The following is a 17,355-nucleotide window of genomic DNA, read 5'->3' as shown; positions in this document are numbered from 1 at the left end:
GAATCGATGAATAGGATATCATCACAAATAAGTTCTTACTCTGTGAAAAAAATCCTATTAATAAGATGAAAAGACAAGCCATAGGCTGCTAGAGAATACTTGCAAATTACATATATGACAAAGAACTTGTATCTAAACTATTTAAAGAACTCTCAAAACTCGACAATTAAAACACACAAGTACACACACACACACACACACACACACACACGCAACCAAACCCAAACAATGCAATGAGAAAATGGGCAAAGTACATGAAGGAATATTTCATTGAAGAAGAAATGGGGATGGCAAATAAAGACATAAAAAAATGTTGACTATGATAGCCATGAAATAAATGGAGATAAAATCACAATAAGGCATCAATCACTGTGCACCTATCAGAATGGCTCAAATAAAAACAATGACACTACTGGTACCAGCAGGGATGCAGAGAAGCTAGATCTCTCATACATTGCCGGTAGGTATGTAAAATAGTATAGCTACTCTGGAAAAATCACTTGTCAGTTTCTTTAAAAATTAAACATACACTTACCATATGACCCAGCAATTGCCCTGCTGGGCATTTATATCAGAGAAACAAAAATTTAGGTACACAAAATCCTATACTCAAACGTTCATAACACTTTTATTTGTAATAGCCCCAGACTAGAAATAACTAAAATGTCCCTCAATAGGAGAAGGGTTGAACCTGACTCTACTTTTATTATATCCAAGGCATGGAATACTTCTCAGCAATAAAAAAAGAAGAAACTGTTGATGCACATATCAATTTGGATGGATCTTAAAGTCATTATGAAGTAAAAAAAATAAAAAAGTCACATATTTTATGACTCCACTTATATAAAATTCTTACAATGCAAAATTATAGAGAAGGAGAACACAGTATTTGTCAGGAGTATGGATGATGGAGTAAGTGGTGGATGTGATTGTAAAAGGGTAGCTTTCCAGTGATGGAATATTTCAGTATCTTGGTTGCAAAGATAGTTACACAAATCCACTCATGTGATAAAGTAACACGGAAGTGTACACACATATCACTCCAAAAACAATTTCCTGCTTTTCATATGGTATTATGATCATATAAAATGTAATGATTGGGACAAACTGGATGAAGAATATAAGGAGTCTTTCTGTACTATTTCTACAACATGTGAGACTTTTATTAAAGAGTTTAAAAAAGAAACCACTTATAAAGCAAATAACTGACAAACAAGAACATGGAGGCTAAAGCCCAAGGAATAAGTAAATAAAATGTTTTATTATAATAGCCGGTTGTATGAAGGGACAGATTTTAAATGGGGAAGGTGTAAATAGGCCAGTGAGATGTAATACCAAAGACATTCATCCTTAACACCAAAACATGTGCTTAAAAAATATCATAGCCACAGATTAAAACATCTCCTCTTAAACCAGGCAACTGGCAGTTGTGAAGTGTTTGCAATAAGCCACATAAACCAATTATATCTTTGAATAATGAATTGCAAAGTGTCTTCAGGCCCGTTGTTCAAACTTTATCCAGTAAGTGGTAGGGATGGAAGAGTTTTTTTCTGGATAACCCAGAACATATTTCTGAGCCTGTTATACAGTTCATTGGTTTGCATTCACCCTGTGTAAGGTGTCCTCAAGTTTGTTTTACTATAGAATATATTTGCTTCCAGTTATGCTAGGAAAAGAATATTTGCATTGAGTAAAATAGTTAGTGATAATTAGAAAGGCGCACATGGGGTAAAATTGCCTCTCTCTCCACTGCCCAAAATGATAACCACTAGCCACATTTAGCTGTTCAAATCTAAAGTAATTAAAATTAAATGAAATCTAAAATTTAGTTCTTAGACACATTTCAAGTGCTCAATGTGACTAGTGGCTACTGTGAAAGTTAATAAAGGGTAACATCCCTAAAATGGAGTCAAGAGGCCAGAAGGGAGGCTCTCACACCCTACCGCTTGTCAATTGCAGACCTCCCAACAAGAAGAGACATATCTCCTATTCCCAACAGGAAGAAGTCTATTCTTTTCTATGCCAGCAGGAGGAAGAAAGATTTTCTCCTTGGGTGGAAATGGCCCAGCCAATGAGACTGTCACAACTCAATCAGTAAAAAGCCACTACCCTTCAAGCTCCCAGTTTACTCCAATGGGCTTTTTGCTTAAAACAGCCCCCAAATCCTCCCCTTCTTTCCTCTACAAAACTACATTCCTCACCTTTTTTCTCCAGACATGTCTATGGTTTTGCTGTAGCCTACATGTCCTGAATTGTGATTCTCTGCTATTCCTGAATAAATCCATTTTTTTTTGCTGGTAAAATAACTGACAGTTTTATTTTTAAAGTTAACACTGCCATACTAGAACAACATAGATATAGAACCTTTCCATCATCACAAATAGTTCTAGACAACAACATTGCTCTAAAGCACAAAAAAACATGTCACTTTCATACCATCAGAAGTAGAGTTACAGCCCAAAGAGCTACAGAACTTAGTATTGTATTATCTGAGGCTTTCATTTATACATAATTTCATATTCAGCAATACTGAGCAGTATTTTGTAGTAGTTAAGTGCTAGGGCTTTAGGCCTGGATTTCAATTTTAGCTTCAACTTTTACTAAATTGTGTGGCCTTAGGCATGTTAGACTACTTTGATTCTCTGAACCTGCATTCTCATTTTTAAATAGGTGGGGACTGGAGGGATAATAGTACCTACCTCGTAGGGTTGTTGTGAAGGATTAAATGAGATAAGATCAGTATCTGACACATGTAATCGATAAATGTTATTCTTCACCTTATTAGGTCCAGAAGATGAACTTGGCTTGTTCTAGGACCTAAAATCTAGGTGATGAGTAGAAATGGCAAACAGGAAACACTTAATCATATAAGCAACAAGGGACTCAGTCTCTAATAGGGGCCTCCTTTGACTCTTGATAGAGAAACAGTAACCACCTTGTTCCTCCATAACTTGGGGCCAGAGACAAAAGCAACTTTCTCCCCTATAGATGTTTGCCTTTCAGCCTTCAAAAAGTCAAGGGTTACCTTAGCCTTTAGCCTCAAGGGACTCAGAATTAAAAGTTAACTTCCACGTTGTGTCAAAAGAAAAAGTAAAATGAAATTTAAAAATAATTAATTAAAGAAAAATAAATAAAAGTACAACACACCATCTATAAAAGAAGAAAACCCAAACAAGTCACTCAGTAGGAGAGGTACTGAGTTGTTCTTCCAACTGTTCTTGGCAATCAAATCCAATTCCTTGGTGTATTAAGGTAAAATGTTACTATATTCAATCCTGGGTGAATATTACACAAGTAGCCTGCTCTATCTCTGTAATCCACAAGATAAATATTTATTGAACACCTACTACATACAAGACACTTTCACTCTACACCAGCCATCAGCAAACTGCATCTGGTAGGCCAAATTAAGTCTAAGTGTAGTGTTTTTATCTGGGAAACAAGGTAGAATGATTTTTACATTTTTAAACTGTTGGACAACCTGCCCTCAACCACTATTATCAGACACTGAATGGCTCTAGAAACAAGCTTTCACTGCAGACTTGATAATGTTTTTTTTGATAATGTTTCTTAATTAATTCAACCTAAAATAACAAGGCAAAACAGCACTTCTTTGTGAAACTCACATTGTAGAAAAGTCATTTCAACAACTAGCACTGCTTGAACCAAAAGTAATGTCAACAAGCTTTATATTCTTCCCATGCTGTCACAAGTCAAAACAACAAAATCACAAAGAGATACCACTTCACACACACTAGAATGGCTATAATAAAAAAGATAGACATTAACAAGAGTTGGTAAAGAGATGGAGAAATTGAAACCCTCATACATTGCTGGTAGGAATGTAAAATGGTACAGCTGTTGTAGAAAAAGTTTGGCAGTTCCTCACAAAGTTAAACAGAGCTGCCATGTGGCCTAGCAATTCTACTCCTAGGTATGTACCAAGAGAAATGAAAACATAGTCTGCATAGAAACTTGCACATGAATGTTTAGAGAAGCGTTATTCATAACCAAAAGGCAGAAACCACCCAAATTCCCATCAACCGATGAACAGATAAATAAAATATTGTATAGCCATATAATGGAATACTATTCAGTTATAAAGAGGAACAAACAACTGATACATAGTAAAATTTGGATAAAGGTAAAAAACATGCTAAGTGAAAGAAGGCAGACACAAAAAACCATGTTGTATCTTTCTGTTTGCATGAAAACACAGAAATTGAAAATCCATATAAACAGAAAATATATAATTGGTTGTCTGAAGCTGGGAGTAGCAATGAAGAGTGACTGCAAATGAGCACGAGGTTTCTTTCCAGGGTGATGGAAATCTCTAAAATGAGACTGTGGTGATGGTAACATGACTCTAAAATACATCGCTAATAGGGGCACCTGGGTGGCTCAGTGGTTGAGCATCTGCCTTTGGCTCAGGGTGTGATCTTGGGGTCCTGGGATCGAGTCCCACATTGGGCTCCCCGCAAGGAGCCTACTTGTCCCTCTGCCTATGTCTCTGCCTTTCTCTCTGTTTGTCTCATGAATAAATAAAATATTTAAAATGAAATAATAAAATAAAATACATTGCTAATAATTAAACTGTACACTTTAAAAAATGTACAACACCAAAAGCATGGTTCACAAGAGAGAAAAATTATAAATCGGACCTCATCAAAATTCATAACCTTTGCACTTCCAAAGACACCGTTAAGAAAATGAAAAAGCAAGCCACAGACGAGTAGAAAATATCCACAGATCATATAGCTGGCAAGGATTTGTGGCTAAAACGTATAAACAATGCATTCAACTCAACAATAAAAAAACAATAACGATAATAACTCAGCTCAAAAATGGAAAAAATATATGAGCAGACACTTCACCAAAGAAGATACACAATTGGCTGATAAGCACACAAGTCGATGCTCATCATCATTAGTCGTTAAGGAAATGCAAATTATAATCACAACGGGTTATCATTTCACACCCATTTAGAATAGCTATAATAAAAAGACAATAACAAATGTTGGCAAGGATTTGGAGAAACAGAAATCCTCCTACATTGCTGGAGGAAAGGCAAGATAGTGCTGCCACTTTGGGAAACAGTTTTGCAGTTTCTTAAAAACTTAAAACAGAAATTTGCTACATGTTCCAGTAATCCTGCTCTTAGGTATCTACCAGTAAGAAATGAAAACATATGTCCACAGGGAGACTTGTACACAAATGTTCTTAGCATTAGTAGTGAGAGCCAACAACTAGAAACAACGTAAGAGCTAGTGAGGAGACAGAACAAGTGTGTTCTATCCGTAAAATAGAATACCATCCAGCAAGAAAAATTAATGAGCTACGGATACATGCTAAGTAGGAATGGACCTTAAAAATATCATGCTAAGTGAAAGAAGCCAGGCACAAAAGACCACATATTGTAAGATTTTATTTAGATGAAATGTCAAGAATAGGCAAATTTATAGAGATGGAAAATAGATTAGTCATTACCTGGGGACTGGGAGTGGGAACAAGGATGAACTATGGATGAAGGATCTTATTGGAGGGAGCACAAATGTTCTAAAGCTGATTATGGTGATGGCTGCACCACCCAGTAAAGTTACAAAAACATTATTTATACATTCAAAGGCAGTGAATTCTATGGTATGTAAAATACATTTCAATAAAGCTGTTAAAAATAGGAAAAGGGAAAAACTAATTAATTCTTAAAAATAGGAAAAGAACAGTAGGGGAAAGTGGATGAAGGTTACACAGTAATTCTGTGCTACCCTTTCAACTTTTCCGTAAGGCTAAAGCTATTGTGAAATTTTAAAAAATAAATAAAAATTAACATGAATATGTTTGTGGGTCAATGGCAGTATTTGGCAGCACCTATCATTGTGAAAAGACATTTACAAAGATGAAATAAATGAATTTCATTACAGATCAGCACTAACAGGCGAACATTTGACATGGTTTTTATGATGGGGAACTCTGATGGTGAGCCCCAATTAAACAAAATGTTATCCCCCTAAAAAAAGAATTACATTTCTATTATTAGTCCTGTATAACAAAAAAGGTGCTCAACTATTGTTTTATTTTGGATTTAATCAATTAACATTTGTTGAAATTTGTTTTCTCTCTTGTTATATAAGTGCCTAAAAATTATCCACAATTTTACCTTATGGCCTGCAACGCCTAAAATATTTACTATCTGGCTCTTCACAGAAAGTTTGCCAAGCCCTGTTCGACACCATAACAGGATAAATATAAACATAATCAGTCTCTTCCTTGAGTATATTCTTATCATTACCTAGTTTTGGCATAAGGCCCTCCTCAATATGCTCTATAAAGGATAGGGTTTGCATCCCTTCTGCTATGACACTATTTGGGATTTCTACAAATAGAAACACTATTAGCTTAATATTTCTATTAAGCCTCGATGTGATCGTTATTGTCATAACATTAAAGGGCCAACACCATTCCACAGTATCAAGATGACTCTCATCAAGTTGTGATGTCACCAGACCATGGACTCACCGAGGTCAATTAGATATCAAGTGGCTCCTGTGGCCTTACACCCTGCCTTTGGCATCACCCTGGCACATCACCTTACTATGGAGTCATATGCTATCACTGCTGTGACAGAATTCTGCCCTGATGCCACTCTGCCGAGATGTCAGAATAATTAGCCCCTACTTCTTTCCACTCCTTAGGCGACGGGAGGGAGGGGGAAGGTGGCCACAGACACCGCATGAACCCAGGAGGTAGTCCCCAGCTCCTACTGCTGTTCCTTCCGCCTGCCACTGCAGGTCAGGGCCCCCGTGGGACAGGACCTTCAGACTCATGTAACTCTCTTGCCAGGACCCCACACCCGTTTCTCGTGGCCGACTCAATGGCCCAACAGCGACCACCCACCCCGGTTCCATACGAAGCCGCTCCCCGTACCTGACTCCATTCTCCAGCTGTCATCCTGGGCCAATTCCACCGGGCACTTGACTACGGCGGCCGCAAGGGACCCTGGGACCTGTAGTTCCGCGCTCCTAGGGGCAGCGTCTGTGAGAACGGTAAAGGCACCTCTCCGCCCGAAACTACGCTCAAACTGCAACTCCCAGAGGCGCCCTGCGATGGGAAAGAAGCAAAGGAACAAGGAAGATCAGTGATTGGTGGAACTCTGCCGCTCTTTTGATTGGCAGTCATAGCTGGAGACGTGAGGCCGTCGCTGGTCGAGTTTCACCGAGGTTCTGGGAAAGCGAAATGGAGGGATGTGTGTCTAACCTAATGGTCTGTAACCTGGCCTATGGCGGGAAGCTGGAGGAGTTGAAAGAGAGGATTCTGGAAGATAAATCCCTGGCTACTAGAACTGACCAGGTAAAGCGACTCTGGGGCCTCCGGGCAGGCGATGGCGTCAACGAGGCCCAACGTGGCTGCCTAGCCCGGCCCAAGGGAGGCCGGTTACTTAAGGGCCAGATTCCCGCCCCCGCCTCCCCATCCTTTCCCGGGGTCACCTCAGGACTCGGAATCAGGGCGGCAGGAGCTAGTCCCGCAAACCACAAATATTTTGGGGAGGGGGAAGCGATATTTAGCTCGCTGAATTTTGAATAGTTCTAGAACTTTCACCGCGTTTCTCAGAAATGCTCAATCTTTGCGCTACCCGTAAGGGGGAAAGGTGTTGTTGTTGTTGTTGTTGTTGTTGTTTTTAATTAATTTATTTTTTTACTGGTAGTTTTATTCCATGAAACATGTGTAACTGAACGCCAGTTCTGTGCCAGGCAGTTTGCTAGGAGTTGGGGATACAATCAAGGGGAAGAAGCAGACTTTAATAAAGTAACCCCAAGTAATATGTCCGGTAACAAATTGTGGTGACTACTCTGGAGAGAAGTTCACGTGGTACTTTCAGAACGTAGAATGGCAGGCCCTGATTTAATCTCCCTTAGAAGGGCAAATGTTGTGGTCATTGAAAAAGTTTTGCAAAGGAAGAAAGGTTGGTTACATCTTGATGGAGGAGTGAGATTTTCCTGGCGGAGTGAATGGGCATTCCTGGGCAGAGGCAGAACAAAAGTGAATGGACTCTGGGAAGTGTTTCTACTCAAAGGACCCTCATGCTTTCATCCCGAGTGTTCCAGAAAGATTCACAGTGACCTCACCAATCCAACAAATATTTATAGATTTCATTCTATGTGACAAGTACCATGCTAAGCACTAGTGAGACATTGTCAGGGACTTACAAAAATCCATTTTGTGTCTTTGGGAAGAGGAGAAGTCGGTAGACCTTTTTTTTCTGGAACTTTCCTTTATTGCTCAACTTGAAAATGGCTTTACCTTTACCTAATTTACCTTCATTATGGTCTGATAATGTTTAATACTTTAAATTTAATTAAATAATGTCAAAATAAGATTTAATGTATTCTTCAAGTCAATGGCATAAAACGGAAGCTATTCAAGGTAAAGAGAGTTAAGAACCAACAATCATATGCAAATTATGGGTCTTGTAGGGATTGAAACAAGACAACTATTAAAAAACATTTGGGAGATAACTGGGGAAATCTCAATACAGATTGAGTTTTAGATGTCATAAAGGAGTTAATGTTAGTTTTGATAGGTGTAATAATGGCTTAGTGCTATGGAGGACAACATCCTTATTTAGATACTGAAATATTTACGGATGAAAAATCATGATATTTAGGATTTGTTTTTAAAAACCTTATCGAGGAAGTGAGGTGAGACAAATATGGCAAAATGGTAAATCTAGGTGAAAGGCATATGGGTTTCTATTGCAGTCCATCTGTGTTTGAAATTCTTTTGTAATAAAGTTGAAAGTACCACTTTCTTTTCCATAGAACTAAGAAGTACAGCTGTCACTGCAAAAAAGAAATTCTCTTTGAGAAACATGACTACTACAAGCTTATTATTTATTTATTTTTTTTAAACTTTTTTTTTTATGATAGTTACACAGAGAGAGAAAGAGAGGCAGAGACATAGGCAGAGGGAGAAGCAGGCTCCATGCACCGGAAGCCTGACGTGGGATTCGATCCTGGGTCTCCAGGATCGCGCCCTGGGCCAAAGGCAGGCACTAAACCACTGCGCCACCCAGGGATCCCTTATTATTTTTTTAAAGTGGTGTTGCTGTTTAATTTTGTGTGTGGTATATATTTTAAACAATTATGTAGATAATCTCAAAGAGTTTTATGAACATATCTTTCCCATAAGATTCATTCATTCTTTCCATAGCATCTAGAAATGTCAATGGCATACAGGTGTTTGTAGCTCAGCTTCACCATTTACTAGTTGTGTGACCTTGGACAAGTTGTTTACCCTGAGGAGTCTTAATTTCCTCACCTGTAATGGGCATAATGTCCACTATGTGGGATCACTGAGTTTAAATGAGATGATGACTGCAAAATTTCTAGCACAGTGCCTCCCATGAAAGAACAGCAATAATGTAACAGTAAATACCCAAAGCTCTGTTTCTGTCAAAGCAGTGAATTCAGTTTCGTGATTGACTGCTTTCAAGGCTGTATTCTGCCCAGAATTGTATTTACCAATAGATTATCCTCCATGTTAGTAAAACCTTGGTCTCTCTTAACAGTAAGTAATACAGTTTAAGATTTCCTATCTGAGGATCCAGTGCTCTCCATTTCTATTTCCAAACTATAGCTTTGCTGGCCCCAATATTAACTTTTTCTGCTTTCTTGCCTTCTATTTCTCTTCAAGAATATTGATAGTCTGTCTTCTCTGTTTCCTATGCAGGACAGCAGAACCGCATTGCATTGGGCATGCTCAGCCGGACATACAGAAATTGTTGAATTCCTGCTGCAACTTGGAGTGCCAGTGAATGATAAAGATGATGTGAGTCCTAGGCAGATTTGATAAGTGCCCAGTTATCTTTAGACTCCAGAGTGGTGTTTACCGAGGACTGAGTATTAAGCCACAAAAAAAAAACTGTAAACTTTATGACTGGGCAGTTACAGTAAGGCCTTGGTGACCTCGCACAGGTCTAGTGGGTGCATTACTTTAGAATGTTAGTTCTGCCACTCATATCTCATAATTTATTAACATGCAGATTAAGGCTGCAAGACTACAAATTCTTTATATTATGTTGGAAAGCTTTATATATATATATATATATATATATATATACATATACATATATACATATACACACACATATATACTCAGGGCCTGGATATCCTTTTGTTGTTGTCATATAGAGATTTATTATAACGGTATTGGTTATATTAAGATAAAACTTGGTGGAAGAGGGGCACCTGGGTGGCTCAGTGGTTGAGCATCTGCCTCCAGCTCAGGTTGTGATCCCGGGGTCCTGGGATGGAGTCCCGCATCAGCTTCACCACAGGGAGCCCACTTCTCCCTCTGCCTGTCTATGCCTGTGTCTCTCCTAAATAAATAAATAAAATTTAAAAAAACTTGATGAAAGAATAAGAATAGAAACGTTTTGTAAGCAACAATTCCTTTGCTCACCAAAGTACTATTTATAATAGCAAAGCAATAAAAGCAATTCAGTGTAGGAATGGTTGAATACAGTAGGTATACCCATATAATAAAATAAAATAATATGCAACCAATAAAGTTAAGAATCCAAAGAAGGAGATAGAAAATTCTCACAATAAAAGAAGTGGACATTGTGAGAAAGGCAACTCACAAAACTTTATGTCATATAATCCCAATTTGAAAACACATTAGAATTACTCTCATAGATCATTATCTCTGTGTTACAGCCTTATGGGTGGTTCCTTGTGTCTACATCTGCTTTCCCAATTTTCTGCAGTGTTTAATGAGGGGGAAAAGGAGGTTATTTTTTTTAAACCATTCACGCCCCACTTTTTGTAAACCCTACCTAGATGTTAGCATTAATCCCTATGCCTTTCACCCCTGGCTCTTATACTGCCTACCTCTTTCATAGGCAGGTTGGTCTCCTCTTCATATTGCTGCGTCTGCTGGCCGAGATGAGATTGTAAAAGCACTTCTGGGTAAAGGTGCCCAAGTGAATGCCGTCAACCAAAATGGCTGTACTCCCCTGCATTATGCAGCTTCTAAAAACAGGCACGAGGTAGGATTTTGTTCTCTGGCAGCTACTCTTGAGTTCTAATCCTGTACACGAACACAACTAGACGTCTGCATTGTTCTCCATGGTTCCAGATTGCTGTCATGTTACTGGAAGGTGGAGCTAATCCAGATGCTAAGGACCATTATGAGGCCACGGCAATGCACCGCGCAGCAGCCAAGGGTAACTTGAAGATGATTCATATCCTTCTGTACTACAAAGCATCCACAAATATCCAAGACACTGAGGGTAACACTCCTCTGTAAGTGACAAGTAGCAATCATTTGTACTCTCCTTGACAGCCCACTTGCACTAATACTTAAACATCATTTCTTTTTTATTCTGCTTATAAACATACTCCATGCTTATAACAAAAATGTGAAAGTACAGACATATAAAAATGAAAATTGCCCATGTAATTTTAATCTATTTCCTCTCCATTCTTCTGTATGCAAATGTGCGCATTAAAAATTTTTTGCAAAATTGGGATCGGATGACGTATGCAATTCCATCCTGTTCCTTTAACCTCATAGTATATTGTGAGCACTTTCCAATGTTATTAAATATTTTTAAAACTTTTTTGAATGGCTATATACAGTTCCACTTTGTGTATGTGCCAGAATTTAATTATTCCTCTTACTGTATGCTTAAGCTCTTTTGAGTTTTCCACGTGTATAAATGATGTTACATTGACCAAGTTTATACAAAAATCTTTGGCCATGTTGCTGATTATTACCTTAGTATAGACTCCTAGAAGTAGGACTGCTGAGTCAACACACACACACACACACACACACACACACACACACACACATTTTAAGACTATTGCTTTATATTGCCAGATTGCTTCCAGAGGAGTTATATTATTTACCCTCCTGACAGCAGTTTGAGAGTGCCTATTAACCCTTCACCAACACTGAAAATATCCTTTTGTTCTATCAGACATGGTATTTCAAACTTGTACTTTGCATTTTTATTAACAGCAATGTGAAACGTCTTTTAATGCCTACAACTAATTAGATTTCTTCTCTAAATTATAACCTTTTGTGTCCTTTTCTCTGCTTTCAGGGAACTAATTTATTTTCCGTGTTTTTTTCTTCAGTGTTCTCGACTTCACATACTAAAAATATTAACTTGCTGTGTTAGTCAAAACTATTTTTCTTGGTTTGTCTTTTCGCGTTCATTATTTTTTTTAAAGAACAGAAGTTTTTTTCAGCTTCTAAGTAGTCAAACCTATTAATCTTCCCTATGACTGGAAAGTCCTTTCTCAACCTGAAATTAGTTAAATATTTACTTGTATTTTATTGCAGACTTTTTTTTATTTTTTTTTTATTTTTTTTAATTTATTTATGATAGTCACAGAGAGAGAGAGAGAGGTAGAGACACAGGCAGAGGGAGAAGCAGGCTCCATGCACTGGGAGCCCGATGTGGGATTCGATCCCGGGTCTCCAGGATCGCGCCCTGGGCCAAAGGCAGGCGCCAAACCGCTGCACCACCCAGGGATCCCCAGACTTTTTTTTAAATATTACATTGGTTTTGGTTGAGAGTTACTGTTCTTCATTTAACTCAGATCCATCTGGAATTGATTTATGCCTATGACCTGAGGCTATCCTCTGCCTTGGTATTTTTTTCCTGCAAGACATGGCTACTTTTTTTTCTTCCTTAGTGAGTGGTGACTTTTTTGAACCAGAAACTTTGAGTCTCCTTTTTTGTCTAAAGAGAGATTCAGTCTTTTTTCAAGCATTGTTTTCTTAACTCTTTTTTTTTAAGATCTTTTCTTTAGGTCCAAGTGGCTCTGTTTAGAAAGACTTATGCATTCTAGCTCTTTTCTCCGCAGCAAGGAAGAAACCTAGGAGTGAAGCAGGTCGGGGTCCCAGGAAGAGCCTGGGATTTAGGGATAGCTAGATGCTGTTTACTCAATTCCAACTCAGCCATTTATCCAACTATATTAAATACTTACACTAAGTAATTTGGAAAGGTAACTTAACTTCCCGAACCTCAATTTCCTCATCTGTAATATGAAGGGAATAATTCCTTCCTCACTAGATTGTTGTGAGGCTTAAATAAAATGATGTAAAGTACCTAGTGCCTTGCCTGATAAACCCTAAGTGCCTGGCGAGGTTTCCCCCTTCGATTACTGCTCAGCCTTGTTGGCATAGGTAAAGACATCAACCTCTGTCACAATTTCAACTGTAAAGTGTCGATAATACTTCCATGTTCTCTTTTAAGGTAGATATAGGAGCAAATGAGATGAAACCTTTTAAATGGCTTTTCTAAAATTTCAACCACACAAATTGCAATCAGCAAATTATGAGTTGGGGCTTTTCTAAACTGTAGCCCTGAAGTACTGTGTATCTGGTACAAACTACTCTCCAGAAAACATGGAAGTTGTTCTTAGGCTGACATGTAGATCCCTTCTTCGACTGTGGTGTGTCCAGAACTCTGATTTATGATCTGGTACCGTAAGGCCATTCCACTGAATTTTAGCTTATGAACAGCCTTACCCATGCACATTCCTGATTAAATATTCTGATATTATACTCTCTAATAATATGCAGTTCAGACCACCTCTCAGGAAGTCCTCATCACATCAAATTGGCCAGGAGTAATCAGTCTCTATGGTCCTTCAATTTCAGACACTTAGCCTGTGATGAGGAGAGAGTGGAAGAAGCCAAACTGCTGGTGTCACAAGGAGCAAGCATTTACATTGAGAATAAAGAAGAAAAGACACCCCTGCAAGTGGCCAAAGGTGGTCTGGGTTTAATACTCAAGAGAATGGTGGAAGGTTAAGCAGCTTGGATTTATTCTTACTATATATGTTTTGTGGTTTTTCCCCAATGTTCTGGAAACTAATGTAATTGTGCACAAGCCATCATCTGTGAACGATAAAGTTTTTGCATCTTCAAAGTCTCATATAAGTGTGTTGAATATGGTTCCTGCTGAGGTATTTGTTCTGAGCTTACAACTAGCTTTCCAGGCATTGAATGACTCTTGAGATTGTCCTACTATTGTGTATTATTCCATGCCGAATTTTGGTTCATTTTGGTTAGTGGTTCCGTGGCTGCTGTGAATTGTTGGCACCCTCCCCCCTGAGGCAGAGTACCCCAGTAGCCCCAGGCCATTTGTTCTGTCCCATGTTTCTAGGTAGTTCTTGAATGTCCAGTTGAAACACATTCTAACTTGTTTCTCAAGCCCACTCAGGGGCCTATACCAAAAATTTGTGTTTCTTTCAACAGTTCGCTTGTTTTATTTTTGTTATGGGAGGAATACATACATATTTTAAAGGACCAAATTTTCAGTTGGGGGGGCATGCAAGTTTGGAATTCATAAACACTAAAATAATGAAAAATAAGAGCCTGTGTACCCATGTATCTTTTTAATGAGCTCTTTCCCTCCAAAATAAAAATGTATTGTTTTTAAAATGAAAGTTTTATCTGTATTAAGTCATCCTGTACTGGAAAGAAATATCAAACTTGTTAACATGGTATGTAACAAAAATGTATTTTGATTTGTATTTCAGAAACAAAAAATAAAATGTTGAGAGAATCTCCCAGTTTCTCTTTCTAATCAGTTAGACACCCATGTGAGCCTTGAAATCCTTCATAAATACATTTCTCAGTTTTTGCTAGCTCTGAAGTCAATAAAACTAGTGAAGCTTGAACTGCAGCTAAAATCTTTAAAAATAGTAATCTTCTGAATTGCTAATTAAATGTGGAGCAAAAGAAAATAAGTGTAACCTTGATCTCAATTTAGGGAAACAATGTAAATGATTACTAGTCATAAAATCTAATGAACTCCAAGCGACTCTTCAAATTATTTGTTTAATTTGAATATCATGCTGCAAATATTGCTTGAAATAAGTGATCCTAGTGAGCCCACAAACTTGCTTTAATTGTGGGTCAGCAACTTAACGACCAGTAACTGAAATGAGTTTTGTGAACACGAACAGTGTCATTGATAATGTAAAACCTTTACATAAATAGTTGAGTGCTGAGCTTTATAAATATTAATCAGGGAAGTGTCTTCTTATGGAACTAAGTGTTTGTTTATTGAATGCAAAGGATAGAATTGACAATGGGAAATAATTTCTTTCCAGTGGTTTTTAGCAGTGAATAGAGAGTAAAGTTGTATCTAATCTAATCGGGCCTGTTAGGTCTGAAGGCATTTACTCTTCATAAACACTGATTTTATTGTCTGGGATAATTGGCTTCATGGGTGTGAAAGAAAACTGATCTCAGTTCTTTAATAAAAAACAGGTGGAACCAAGCCTCAGTTAATTTGTGGGCTATTGGCATTTTATAAATATAAAGTATATTATTATGAGGATACGAATGGCCCTGGATGTTGATCAGATTGTTATCGGTTCGTATAGGAAACCCAGTAAAGATGAAGCTGATTAAAGGTCAGCAGGTTGGGATCCCTGGGTGGCGCAGTGGTTTGACGCCTGCCTTTGGCGCGGGGCGCGATCCTGGAGACCCGGGATCGAGTCCCACGTCGGGCTCCCGGTGCATGGAGCCTGCTTCTCCCTCTGCCTGTGTCTCTGCCTCTCTCTCTGACTATCATAAATAAATAAAAATTTTAAAAAATTATTATAAAGGTCAGCAGGTTTTACAATTGCTTCCAATTAAACTCCAGAAAGATGAGAATTTCAGTTGTAAAGCTTACCTGAATATAAGATGAAAGATGTAGGTAAATAGGAAGAGTGGGGGGAAAAAGTGTAAGTATTGGAGGGAATCTACAAATTGAGGGAATTTCTGTGATATTCAGGGTAAATCAGCATTTTACTTCATAATCTTTGACTTAGCAATTTGACTGTATGACCCCTGTGTTTTGATTCCCCAGTTTCATTATACTGACTATAATGAAGTCATGACATGGCTGTGTTTGCTTTCTGTTTCCATATCCAATTATACTCTCAAACCCCCAGATCCATCTGGGTGCAAGTCTGATATGATCTGGGTGCCCTTTACTTTGGGTTCTGTGGCTCCAGCTTCACAGTTCTGGCTGCCTGAAATTGCAGAAATTTGTATGTACATTTTTCTGGGAAAAGGGTTCTGTAGCTTTCACCAGATTCTTAGAGGATCTGTGACTCCCCGAAAATGTTAAGAATCTCTCGTCAAGAGAAGAAAGAATATTGAACTCATCATCAGGGGATGTGGTTTCTACCACACTATAGTTTATAAATATTTATCATTTATCATTCTCCACTGCAAACTTTAAGAAGCCAAAAATCATCTCCATTTTATAGTTGAGAAACCCAGAGCTAGAGGAATCTAGCTTTCCTGGATCCAGCTCCATTTTCTGTCTGCCTCTAGTCAAAAATTGGACCAAATGGAAAGTACTGTGGCATTTTGATAGCAACCTGTTAGTTTTAAGCCCTTTCCTTTCCCTTCCCTTCCCCTTCTGCCAGGCCTTCTCAGCTCTAGGTGGATTGTTTTTGGTTTCCTGGAACCTTCATTAACATCTCTAAATCTTTGTCTTGTCCCTTTGAAACCAAAGCTTCAGATATAGCTATTGACTTTTTATTGATTGGTTTGAACCTTTCATAAGACCCTCTAACCTGTTTTCCAGCACAGAGATGTCATGTAATACTAAAACTTTGGGTTTGTTTCATTGAAATTAATGTGTTGCAGTTGAAAGAGCATTATACTGGGAATCAGAGAACTTGAGATCTAGTCAATTTTGTATAATTTCAGGTAGATAATTTTCTCTCTTCACTCAGGGAGTCTCCCCTGGGGATTGGGTGGGGCTAAATAGGAATGATCCAACTTTTTAAAACTTCACTTAACCTCTTCCTGGGTCCCCAACTAAGCAGATAATTCTCTGTTACCCCTACCCCCCACGCTATCATGGGCAGGAGTGAGCCATTGAGTGTGTTACTACCAGTGTCCTGCAGCTGACAAAGGTCGAATGCTATTCTCTCAAAGCTCCCTTCTAGCTTTTCTAGCTTCTCTTTCTTTTTTAAAAAATATTTTATTTACTTATTTGAGAGAATACAAGCGGAGGGAGGGGGGAGAAGGAGAAGCCGACTCCCCCACTGAGTCAGGGAGCCTGATGCAGGCCCTATCCCAGGACCCTGAGATCATGACCTGAGCCAAAGGCAGACGTTTCACCAACTGAGCCACCCAAGTGCCCTTCTTCTAGCTTTTCTTACTGAAAATTCATCAAACCTGAGTTTCACAGAGGCCAGGGTGAGAGCTGCAAATACTAACTTCCCAGCATACAGTATTGGTGGTAAAGGTCGACTGGTACTCTGAAGGACATTGGAGCTATCAATATCCATGATTTCTTAGCTATTGGTCAAGAATTGCTAT

The 17,355-nt window shown here is 38.5% G+C and overlaps 2 protein-coding genes across 3 annotated transcripts in view; one reads left to right on the top strand and one right to left on the bottom strand.

The window, feature by feature from the left end:
• ATG4A (autophagy related 4A cysteine peptidase) overlaps window positions 1-7,044 on the bottom strand; it is a 56,540-nt gene extending 49,496 nt beyond the window's left edge. Inside the window, exon 1 of the mRNA XM_055338703.1 lies at window positions 6,925-7,044. Within this exon, the coding sequence (XP_055194678.1) occupies window positions 6,925-6,934 (10 nt within the window). The 5' untranslated portion in view covers window positions 6,935-7,044. The remainder of the gene's footprint in view (window positions 1-6,924) is intronic.
• A 104-nt stretch (window positions 7,045-7,148) lies between these two features.
• PSMD10 (proteasome 26S subunit, non-ATPase 10) lies at window positions 7,149-14,587 on the top strand. Of its 2 annotated transcripts, none has more exons than XM_055338705.1 (5): window positions 7,149-7,347; window positions 9,727-9,825; window positions 10,901-11,047; window positions 11,137-11,303; window positions 13,678-14,587. In XM_055338705.1, exons 1-5 carry the CDS (start codon window positions 7,234-7,236, stop codon window positions 13,829-13,831), a joined length of 681 nt encoding a protein of 226 aa, XP_055194680.1. In that variant the 5' UTR covers window positions 7,149-7,233; the 3' UTR covers window positions 13,832-14,587. The 2 variants fall into 2 exon arrangements, with proteins under 2 accessions (XP_055194680.1, XP_055194681.1); XM_055338706.1 differs by having other exon boundaries at window positions 11,137-11,224; window positions 13,678-13,813.
• Window positions 14,588-17,355: the final 2,768 nt, after the last annotated feature.

This window comes from Nyctereutes procyonoides, unplaced genomic scaffold (genome assembly GCF_905146905.1).
Source record: "Nyctereutes procyonoides isolate TBG_1078 unplaced genomic scaffold, NYPRO_anot_genome, whole genome shotgun sequence".
In the NCBI taxonomy this organism is placed as follows: Eukaryota; Metazoa; Chordata; class Mammalia; order Carnivora; family Canidae; genus Nyctereutes; species Nyctereutes procyonoides.
Note: the sequence above shows the minus strand (reverse complement) of the source record. Positions and strands in the feature narration are given on the sequence as shown.

What these genes read in the sequence shown, in the direction of transcription:
- PSMD10 (XM_055338705.1), top strand. Translation starts at nt 7,234, where the DNA reads ATGGAGGGATGTGTGTCTAACCTAATGGTCTGTAACCTGGCCTATGGC. An exon ending in CTTCTAAAAACAGGCACGAG is followed by an intron (nt 11,048 to 11,136) that starts GTAGGATTTTGT and finishes CCATGGTTCCAG; the next exon opens with ATTGCTGTCATGTTACTGGA. An exon ending in ACTGAGGGTAACACTCCTCT is followed by an intron (nt 11,304 to 13,677) that starts GTAAGTGACAAG and finishes CTTCAATTTCAG; the next exon opens with ACACTTAGCCTGTGATGAGG.